Here is a 12,050-nt window from a genome sequence, read left to right on the forward strand (position 1 = left end):
TCCAACCTTAACTGTCATAATAAGCTTTCAATAGAATGTTTTGATATATGTCGTATTATAGCAATTTATGTAATTCATTATTAAATCAATTTCCTCGGCGTATGAGTAATCCAATATAGCATCGGTGTGGCAAAATCGTGCAATTTTAATCCACCCTAGCACCACCGACCGTGTACTGGTGAAGCCGAAGAACGGGAACGCGGTAACGTGTGTATCCAAAAACAAGTAGCCACAACGGAGGAACATACCATGGGGAGCGTACTGGGATGGATCCAGGCGGCGACATCCCGGGAATATATAAATACATCATCAATAACCAATTCACATTACAGTTTGTTTTCAAACGGTTCCGAGCCAGTGTTGCGAACGGACGTCCTCGGCGGAACGCTGTTAGCAAGTCTTGGCGGTGCCACCATAGCAAAATCAGTTCCCAGTTCCCTCTTCCTGCTAGATACGAACGCGGTGCGCAAATGTTCGCCATAGTTTAGCCTATCAGATGGTTTTGATCGATGGATGGTGGAACACCGTTGGATGAAGAATATTTTCGGTCATTTTTGCAGTTTTATGTGATATTGTAAATTGTATAGTGCTTGATGTTTTGGGAATGGTTTCATACGAAACGAAGAAAAGTGTTGGAACTATCACATCAATCGTTTACAGTATTGTAGATTGATACATGTACAGTGACAATAAGAGGATTATATGAAAAAAAAAAATGAAAATTTTCGCGGATTTCTTCGTTGGACTTGTCATACTGAAACTTGTAGCAGCAGCTAGTTTGAATGAAAGTTTAGAGGATTCGGTAGTCGTAGAAGGTGGGTACATGGATTATGAACGCGTTTCTTGACTTCCCGTGTCTGATGAGTGATGGTAAAAATAATTAACACAGCAAGGTGATTGCACTAGTAATGAGTATGTTTCCCTGTTTGTTATTCTCAGATAGTGACTTCAATTTCATCGATTTCGTCGCGTTATGCAAATATGATCCAAACTAACACGTTTATTGGTTGTAAATATCAACAAGGTTATACCTGTTTTGTGTATTTGGTTTAAGAATATGTTTTTAACCTATAAGTAGAATACCGTGCTTTCTTGTGATTTTTTAAAGTATAAGGTAAATTAGGGAGAGATGCCGCACATTTTTAAAAATCGATCCTGCATCAAAGTAAACCATTCAATATTCGATGAAATCATTTTTATCAATTGTGACAAGTTTCTAAAATACTGTGAAATGGTTTTTGTCATGAAAAAAAATTCTTCGAATTTTCACGAACATTTTTTTAAAAAAAAGGTCATTGCGGGAGAGATGTCGCATGTGCGGGTGAGACGCAACACCGTGGTCACAAACTAAAAATGGTGCACAAAAGTATTTTTAGTTGATATTTTTTGTGATTAGGTGTACATCTGAGTTTCTTGAAGTTTGTTTATACCTATGAATCGGTTAGCACCTACACTTTTCTTAAGGGGGTACTACCATTTCTAGAAACATTTTTTATATTAAACTTTTTAAAAATATTTTTCTTTCGCAACCTTGTGTAACGGTTAAGTTTGAGTAACTTAATCAAGGGCACAATTTATCTATATGATTGTACGTGCGATATATATCTATGTGTTCGTAGGTGTCCCTTAAAAGCAGTTTTTGGCTGTTTCTCCCAACAATGAATTTATATGACTTAGGTTTCTTCTTGAAAGATTCATGTTGAAAAAAGCCTTGAAATTTTCGTTTTTATCCCAATATTTGCAGCACTACAAATCAATGCGGTCACAAAAATTAGTGCCTGAAACTTTAAAGAAAAAACCAAAGTAACTAATACTTAGATACCTACCGCCCGTTTGAATATATAGATAAATAGACTCATAATCCTATACGTCACTATGTTAGGTGGATATACCTTATTAAGAACCTATACCTAACGAAAATGTTCATTTAATGACATTCCGTTGTGAAAAAAAAAACTTTTTAGCTATGGATCCTCCGCCATCATGTGTGGCATCTTACCCGCAATTTTGATGTGGCATATATCCCAATTGTAGGGGAGAGATGCCGCACGACGACATTTTCCTCTGAAATTATGGATGACTGTACTCATGATCAGAATGCCTTCTAAAAGGTCCCAGTTATTCAACCGATACATGATACAATTTAAATTAACGAAATTTTAATGTGGTACTGAAAAATTTTCGACGCTCCGTGATGCAACTGGACGCACATAATTATTAATAAAATTTTCGTGAGTTGATAATGAGGATTATTTTACATCTCCAGTGCTGTAATTCTTCGAAATACAATCTCACAATACCGTATTACCGTATAAAATTGACCCCATATACGAGATATAGAGAGGGCGGCATCTCTCCTGACACGGCATCTCTCCCGAAATTACCCTATATCGATATCACAAACAAATCAACTGAGGCAGAGCCTCTCAATTTCCCATTTCGCGGACCATTTCGAAATCAAGCTAGGTTGTTGCGAGCCCTCTATAATTTAAGGGGGAGATAACGGTTTCAGCGCGAAAAAAATACTTTCTTGCGATTTTTGTTAGAAATTTGGTTCGAGCAAATTGAATCAAACTTTTGCACATTATAATTTATCATCTCAATAACATTCTGTAATTTTTCTATGCAAAAATGTTGACAAGCGACTCGGTGACGAAATTTCATATGTATCACAAACATTAATATTGACAAGAAAAATTGTTTGCAATTTTCCAGGATCCCCACATGTATTGGCTGTGTATGTAGGGTAATTTCGGGAAAGATGCCGCGTCAGGAGAGATGCCGCACTTTCAATATCTCGTATATAGGGTCACTTTTATAGGGTAATATGATATTGTGAGTTTGTCTTTTGAAGAGTTACAACACTGGAGATGTAAAATAATCCTTATTATTAACTTACAAAATTTTATCAATGATTTTGTGCGCCCAGTTGCATCACGGAGTGTTGAAAGTTTTTCAGTACCACATTAAAATTTCGTTTTTTTTTTAAATTGATCGATTTTTTTTGGTAAATCATGTATCGGTTGACTAGCTGGGACCTTTTAGAAGGCATTCTGATGATGAGCACGGTCATCCATAATTTCAGAGGAAAATGTCGTCGTGCGGCATCTCTCCCATACAATTGGGAGAGATGCCGCATCAAAATTGCGGGTGAGATGGCGCACTCGATGGCGAAGTATAAATGTTTTTTTTTCACTTCGAAATGTCATTAAATGATCATTTGCGTCAGGTATAGATTACACTAGTTTACAAGAAAAATGAAGCTTCAAGAAAAAGTATTTTTTAGACTAATTTTTGGTCGCTGAACACGAAAACAATATTCATTTTTTTGTTCAAAGAAACGATTTTGTGATTTTCTCAAAAAACTCGTTTTTGAGCACTTTTTGTAGTTTTTAATCAATATTTCGTGCCAAAATCATTCAATTAATTTAGTCAATGTGCAGGTCGAAAGGTGCCGATATGCCCTTTCCAAAAACATATAATATGTGTCGATCATATGTAAAATTTTTAATACTGCAAGCGACCAAAGTTTAAAAAAAGTGCGTTTTTGACCATTTTTAAAAGTTATTCATTTTTAAATGATTTTTTAACCGAAAAACAAATTTTTCTTTCGGACCTTTTAGAATCTAAGATGACAGATAATATGTTTACGTTAATTTTAAGCCTAATATCACTAGCATCGGATGGAAAATGTTGATGCTATTGCACATTGAGCGAAATGGAAATTTTATGATTTTAGCGGAGCCTGCCCTGGTGCGGCGGTTTAGAGGGTGTAGCACTGGTCTCATAAGCCAGTCGTCAAATATTCGAGTCCCTATCGGGAAGGAGTCTCAGTGTAGCACTAACCACGAAATATTCTGTGAACTGAGAATCTGCTGTGAAGCCTGTTGAAGCAGAAGGCGAAAATTCCTTTAATTCGTAAAATATTTACTCACCACAGAAAAAACAAAACTTTTCCAACGATATTTTCACATTTTAAAAAGAGCACTTAGTTGTACAATGAAAAATCCAAAACCATTCAAATGCTGCAGGATAGATAAATGCAAGCTCGAGAAGACAGTACCCAACACAAACAATAACTATCAAGTATTTCAGCCGAAAGTATGATTGTGCGAAAAATAAAAAGTTACAATTTTCACTCAGTGCTTCATACTATCTACATTTTCATCCGATTTTTGTGACCATTGGTTTAAAATTTATGCAAAAAGAATATTTATTTCATTAGATTCTAAAAGAATTTTTTTCTGTCCTTCATTTATTACAAAAAAATTACTGGAAATATGCATTTTTTTAAAAAAAAGGTCGAACATTAGACTATTTTTTACTTTGGTCGATTGTAATCATAATAAATGTACATTTCTGGACAAACATACGATTACGGTTTAAAAGCCAATTGTCAAAATTCTCTTTGAAAGGAAATTCCGGACAAACCGTTACTGGCTAAACGCAGTTCATAGCAGTTAATGCAAGAGAAAACTTTTTTTCTTTTGTTTACTATAATCATCTGTGATTGGCTGGTAACAGTTTGTCTGAAATTTCCTTTCAAAGAGAATTTTGACAGTTGGCTTTTATGCCGTAATCATATGTTTATCGAGATTTGATCTACGCATATTATACATTTTCGGAAAGGGCACTTCAATACCTTTCGAATTGTTTCAATCGGATCCTATATAAATACGATAATTGACAAATAACTAAAATAGTGCCCAAAAACACCTTTTTCAAAGAAATCTTGAAAATGCTTCTTTGAAAAAATGGACTTGGTTTTCGTATTCAGCGATCCAAAATTAACTGAGGAAAAACCTTTCTTCTTAGCTTATCGCGATTACCTTAAAATTGTTAAAATCTGTCACATTTGATTCTGAAAATATGAAAAATTCTTTTTCTCTAATAGAAAATAGAGCATAAACAAAAAAGCGGAAGCGAAAGAATAACGTTTTTTTTAAACTCGAACTTCTTTGAAAGAGAAATAGAGTATTATTTTCGTATTCAGCGACCCAAAATTAATCTAGAAAATACTTTTTCTCGTAACTTCATTTTTCTTGTAAACTAGTGTAATCTTATTTAAGGGACCACTTCAATGGAAAATAATGTGTTGAAAGTGAAAATATTCCAGGAACACTGTTGGTTACTTTGATTGCGTTGACAAGACAAGTCAAACAAAAATCTAGCGTTTCATTTGAAAAAGTCGTTTTTCACTAACGTTCTCAACATGCTCAACAACAAAATCGGTGTGCAAAAATAAGATTATATCCTATAATTTGAGTACTGCGTAACTGGAACTGGTAAAAACATCTTGTGGCTCATTTATTATGATAGTGCCATTAGTTTTATATTAGATTTTTCGGATTTATACAAGGCAAGGTAACGGTACACAGAATAGATGGTATGACAGGTACACGCAAAGAAACAGCAGAACTCTGCCCTTTTGGATGAGACAATCTTTATTTTATTACTGATCGTAAAATTGGAATCAGTATATATTGACTCGATTGGTACGCACCCCATGTTATTCGAAGATTTGTGCCCAGCCTTGTCCCCTTATAAGATTCCTAATAAGAAGGGAAAGGAGACAAAAGGAAGGGGAATGGAAAATGACAACACAATACAATCAACACAAAACAGTAAACAGCATGAATTCTTCATTCCCGGAGGAATAATTAACCCTACTGACAAAGCCTATAGCTCTTTGCCACACTGGGTTAGGAACTATAGCATATCCTTACTAGCTTCCTGTACAAAAGTTTGTGTATGTATATAGAACCAAAAATCCGATTACGTAATTGCGTTATTGTAGAGCAATTACATATCAAAAGATTTGAAGTTCCGTAATCGAATTCACTGTCACACAAATAATACTCAGCACGCTGAGTAGGAAACTTGTGATATTTGAGTTTACAATGTCCAGTCAGTGCTTTGACTAGAATAGTACAACCGACAGCAAAGTTTTTTTTGAAGAAGAGGAAATATCTAAAAAATAAAAGGTCTGGTGAATTTAGTGCGTCGATAAGGATTTTTTGTAGAATTTGCCATCGAGTGTACAGTAAAAAATATTCTGATGAAACACTCTTTGCTGTAGAGAGGAGGTAAGTTTTATACAGCCTCTGTTGTATTCAAATTATCATTTGGCTACCTAATTTTTATAAACGTTTTTTCACCGTCATATATCTAGTAATTTAAAAAAATTGTAACCATTTATTGTTATAAAAGATATTTGTAAAACTATTCAACTAGCAATCTAGTTGAAAAATGGCTTATGATCAGATGTGATTTCGTTTCTTTTGTAACGCAATGCTTATCTCTACGTTCTACTCATTTGATACCTTATAAACTGATATCATTTTATTGTCAAACATGTTATCGCAATATTTTCAACTTCTTCTAGCGAGGGTGGATTCATAAACTGTTTTTCATCAACAATCCTTTTTCTGTGTTTTCATTCTCTATTTGATTGCCCATTCTATGACAACCGCTGGCAGTTGTCTTTGTTTAATTTGATAACAGATTTCTCATCCTGATCCTATCTGATCCCACAGAACTTTTCTTTTTTGTGCTGAAAATAGTCCCGTAAAATTTTTGCAAATCTTTCCAGCAAAAGCTTACTTCGTACTTCGAAATTTTTTTTCTCGAAGTACCCCTTCTTACATCGATAAAATTTTATACCGGCTTTCACTTGAATGTGTAAGTTGCCTGTATAGCCGCTGCAAGCATTCGACTCACAGTCTGGATTTTCTCGTTTGTCGCTATTGGTCATTCAACGTTGATCCAGCCGTTCCACAGATGCCCTTTTGTATTTTTAACACTTTGTGACTGTAGTAGACCGCCTCGTGAACCTGATACCTTGCTGTGTTTAGTTTATCTCTTATTAGTAGCTCAATTATTCGTTCGTTGAGCTTTTCAACATATTCTTTAGCAGCATCCTGATTCAACAGTCACTGTTTGACCAAGCATGTAAATAGTTCTCTCCCAGCACATCATGGTTAGAATCGACGATTTTTGGAAGATACTAATATCGACGACATCAACGAAATAACCATTTGTCAAAACCTGGTTGTTTTGAAAACACGTTTCACCATTTGGATGTCTACAAATGCGTTTCCGAATATTTTGTTGTACTAAGTATTACACATAGCCATTTTTCTGCCTGCTGCAATATTGATGTTTACGCTGTCGTCGGTGGTTCTGGGGAGACTCTCATCACCAATAACTAGGCGAAAAAATTCTTCCCTACCGACCTTTGCATTTTCCACCCCGCTGATTAGCTTCACACTATGTTTTATGTACTCTTCGTACATCATGTCTACACGTTTGTTGAACTCCCTTTCATATCATCGGGTTTGTCGTTCGTTGGCGTATATACGTTGGTAGTTGAATAACTTGCTTTTTCTCTTCAATAAGTAACATAACTCTTCATCACACTTCTACCGAAGACTGTAATATATTTTTCACATACCATCGCCGGATGCGATCATTATTACCTTACGACGGTTGCAATCAGTTATTAGACTGAATGTAAAAAAATATTCTATTACAAATTCAGGCACTCCAAAAAACGATTGGCTACATTGCAAATGTTCTTTAGAGACAAATGATGTCTGCCTCATGCATAAGTTTCGATTATATACTACTTTTGGTATCTTTATTCACCATTGAATATAGAGTTTTACTAGAACCAGAAATACCGGCAAATGCATTTGTTCATGTTTTGCCGCATCGGTTCCATAAATTTGATATAATCCCTTTTCAATTAGCTCACTAGATAAACCGTTTGACAGCGATGAAAGTGTGTCAACAAATAAGTGAAACTATGGGTAGATGGCCATGGGATATAATTTTTATGAAACGTGTTTTCACACTGTAACAAACGAACAACCATGAATGGTCAAATATGTCAGCATGTTTCATTCATTAATTGAACGCAAATCGAAAAAATACGCTTCAAAATTGTTTTTTCATGACAAAATGTACTGTCGATGCATTGGTCCATGTATAAAGTTAATAATGTTTCGAAATTTATGTCTCAAAGGATTCAATATTGAATTCTGACCACATTACAACAAAATGCACACAGTGCGCGCTAACTTTGACAAATTCCATAGTGTTGCCGATATGAATGTAAACAAAAGGTTACTTTCATAGAACTTTCGGACAGGAAATTCCGATTCAAGGGCCTTTTTGATGGATTCTGCTGACTTGAAGAGCTTTCATTGGGTGTCAAAAAGGGATCAAGGTGAGTTGAGTACTATATATTTGGTAGAGGCTTAGATAAACTGCCCAGAAAATTGCGGCGTCATGTAATAATATGGCATTGCAATCTATACTAGGCCTTTAGTTTTCTGGACAGGATATCTTTGCTAATAATGAATTAATTAATTTTGTATTCATTTTAAAATATTTTCTATGCTCTATTTTAGGTATTGAAGTGATTTGAATGCCGTCAGCCCCGTATATACGGTGAAAAAAATCGTTATATGCAGTAAGTAAATATTCACAGTTTATTTTGAAGTGGTCCGTTAAGACCAACAGAGATATGTGAAAAACAGAGCAATTTTCACTCGATGCTTAATAACATCACCAGTTTTTGTCGGATTTTCGTGATCTTAGGCTTAAAATTCACGTGAGAAGTTTGTCTGTCACATAAGATTTTAAAAGATTTTTTTTATGTTTTTTTTATGGAAAATCAACCAAAATACTAGTAATTTTACCAAGCACTACTACTGCACTTAACCCTAAATTGTTGATATTTTATCCTAACATGTTATACAATTTTGAAATGGGCACATCAATACCTTTCAAATGGTGAGTCGTTTGTGTTTATCGGAAGATTTGTTCCTGAGATATTGACCAAATACTGCAAAAAGTGCTCAAAAATGCCTTTTTTAAAAAATCACAAAAACGGTCCTTTGAAAAAGAAAATGGATATGATTTTCGTGCTCAGCGACCCAAAATTGACTTAGAGAACACCTTTTTTCTTAACTTCATGCAATTAACCCAAAATTTGTAAACTAGTGTTATTAATAAGGTATATCCACAAACTAACGGACCTAAAACAGTGGCATATAGGAATATGAGTCTATTTATTTATATATTTGAACGGGAGATATGTATCTAAGTATTAGTTACTTCGGTTTATTCTTTAAAGTTTCAGGCACTAATTTTAGTAAACGCATTGATTTGTAGTGATGTCAATCTTGGGCTAAAAATGAAAATTTCGACGAATTGATGCTTTTTAAAATGAATCTTTCAAGAACAAACCAAAGTTATATAAATACATTGTTGGAAGAAACAACCAAAAACTGCTTTTAAGGAACCCCTACCAATATATCGCTCGTACAAACATATAAATAAACAGTACCCTTAATTCAGTTACTCCAACTAAACCGTTACACAAGGTTGCAAAAATAAAATATTTTTAAAATGTTGAATAAAAAAATGTTTCTATAAATGGTATTACCCCCTTGAGAAAAATGAAGGTGATGGCTGATTTATAGGTGTAATCAAACTTCACGAAACTCAGCTGAAGACCCTTAATCACAAAAACTGCAATGATAGTTAAAAATACTTTTGTTCGCCATTTTTCAGTTTGTGACCATGGTGCGGCATCTCTCCCGCAATGACCTTTTTTTAAAATGTTCATGGAAATTTGATGATTTTTTTCATAAAAAAAATCATTTCACAATATTTTCGAAACTTGTCGCAATTGATAAAAATGATTTTATCAAATATTGAACTTCGATGCAGGATCGATTTTAAGAAATGTGCGGCATCTCTCCCCTAATTACCCTACTAGACTAGACTAGACTAAGTAGTTTTTCAATAGCAGGTAACACCGCAAATCGTGATTTTCCAGAGACGTTCTACAAAAGCTTCGTCACCAAGTTGCTTGTCGATATTTTTGCATAGAAAAATTACAGAATGTTATTGAAATGATATTTTATAATGTACAAAAGTTTTGATCAATTCGCTCGAACAAAAATTTTAAAAAAATTCGTAACAAAAGTTCTTTTTTCACGCTGAAGCCCTTATCCACTCTCGATTTTAAATGCTATCAATACATTATTTTCAATCTGTTGACAAAAAATGCTTGAAAATCCAGTACACATATTCTTCTTCGTGTACTCCAGTAACTACTTCATTGTCTCCCAGAGGCCCCAGATTGAGAATAGCTGAACTAAGGAGTTTCCATTAAAACTTATTTACATGTTTTTGCACAAAACTATTAATGCAAAAAAATGAAATGCCCGAAAAAACCGATCCTGACTTGCTAAAGACAAACGGATAATTTCATTTGTCATCATTTTCCTTCTACTTTCCGAAATATTATTATCGTTGTTAATCACACTAAGTTTTTGTCTCAAATCTACGCGTTCTCGAAAAAATAATACATTTTTAGCAAATATTGAATTGTATGCAATCTTTCGGTTAGCAAGTTTATATTTATAAACATCAAACTGCGCTTCCCATTGGAAGCATTGTCCCTAATCCATATTTCAAGGCATCTTTTCAAAAAAGAGCTCGTGGTAATTTAACAAATTTTTTGTAAAAAATACAGTCTTAAGGCTTACCTAACAGCGAGCAAAACAAAAAAACTGACATAAATCGGATTAATACAACGGGAGATAATGCATTTCAATTATGAGTAGATTTGCTTCCATTCATTGTCATTTAATAATGCGAACATGTTTGCAAGTTTGGTCACCAAACGTGAACATTTTTCTTTCGTTTATATGAAAAAGACAAAGGTATATATACTGTTCTGACGGGAAAGAGGGACAAGTCTGTCTTTGCCATGAGACATGTTGGTAGACTTGAGCCATTCGTAGTAACTCTCCCTAAGCTCGACTCCTGCCAGAAGAAGCCAAAAGATTAGTCCGTAAGATTTAAAGCCTGTTTCTAAGAACTCTGCCAAGTCTAGTTCTCCGATCTGTATATTTCACAACTGTACTCTCGCTTGAGTACTATGACGCTAAAATTTTCAGAACTTTTACTACTTAGTAATCTCTAGCTAATTTAATGTCGTTAAAAAGTAAAAAAAAAAATATTAGTAAGAAATCATAAATGTTCGATCTTAGGTTGAAAATTCGTATTATTTCTAATTGAAATCAAATGACACCAATCAGTTTTTTCGCATTATTTTAACGTAAAGGTGAATGAGCTATATACCGGCGAAGTTTACGCCTACATCATGTCGCCCACAACAATAAAATCTCGAACTTGATTGTTTCCTAATTCACTGGTACTTAACATTTCACGTGTTTGATAGTGACCAGGCAGCGCAAACGGGCACCATCAACAAGGAAATGTTATAATAGAACCCTGTATGAAGTATAAAGAAAGCAGTTAATTACAAACAGCAACACCTCTCATTTCAGTTGAGGCCTTCCTTTACTATCGGTCTACCCACAAATGACTCATATATAGAGAATTCCATAGGTCGGGGTACCACTATGCGTAAAACGGCAGAAGATTCATAGTATATATAAGTCGTTAATAAAAAAGTAAAAAAAGATACATAGCAAATACATCGCGCTCCTTACCATAATGAATAACGCGGACAGGGAAGGATTAAAATTATCTTTTATGTGGTCGCCAACTACTCCACGTGGTTTCCACCTAGCGTATTCGCGTGTCTAAGCTGGTGATGCTAGCACAAGATTTCGATAGATATCAAATTGATATGAAATATTACATCCCGTTCTTGTAAATATTTACCTATTTTATGTCTGTCAGCTATGAAATAAGTAACAAGGAAGATTGAGATCACTACACGAACTCATTCTATAGGTGTCCATTTTGATATCAGTCACTGACATGTAAAGTCGTGCTTTCATCGCTATGAGGTTGGAAAAACCACGTAGGTTGCTCTCCGCATAGGGGAGAGCGACGTACGCACATGTTGAGTTTTTTCGAATCAATTGGTTCTCCAAAATTTCTTTAGCATTGAAATCAACTTTTTTGCTCATAATACACACTAAACATCAATTTTAATATTGTATGTTTCAATATTTCAAGACCGGTGACATTCCCCTATACAATACTGTTGTGAATGT

The 12,050-nt window shown here is 34.5% G+C and overlaps 1 protein-coding gene across 1 annotated transcript in view; it reads left to right on the forward strand.

Annotated features, from left to right (window-relative positions):
- Nucleotides 1-343: 343 nt before the first annotated feature.
- The window catches only part of LOC131681880 (transmembrane protease serine 9-like), a 49,772-nt gene continuing 38,065 nt past the window's right edge, over nt 344-12,050 (forward strand). Inside the window, exon 1 of the mRNA XM_058962970.1 lies at nt 344-815. Coding sequence (XP_058818953.1) covers nt 716-815 — 100 coding nt within the window. The 5' untranslated portion in view covers nt 344-715. The remainder of the gene's footprint in view (nt 816-12,050) is intronic.

This window comes from Topomyia yanbarensis, chromosome 2, assembly GCF_030247195.1.
Source record: "Topomyia yanbarensis strain Yona2022 chromosome 2, ASM3024719v1, whole genome shotgun sequence".
NCBI lineage: Eukaryota > Metazoa > Arthropoda > Insecta > Diptera > Culicidae > Topomyia > Topomyia yanbarensis.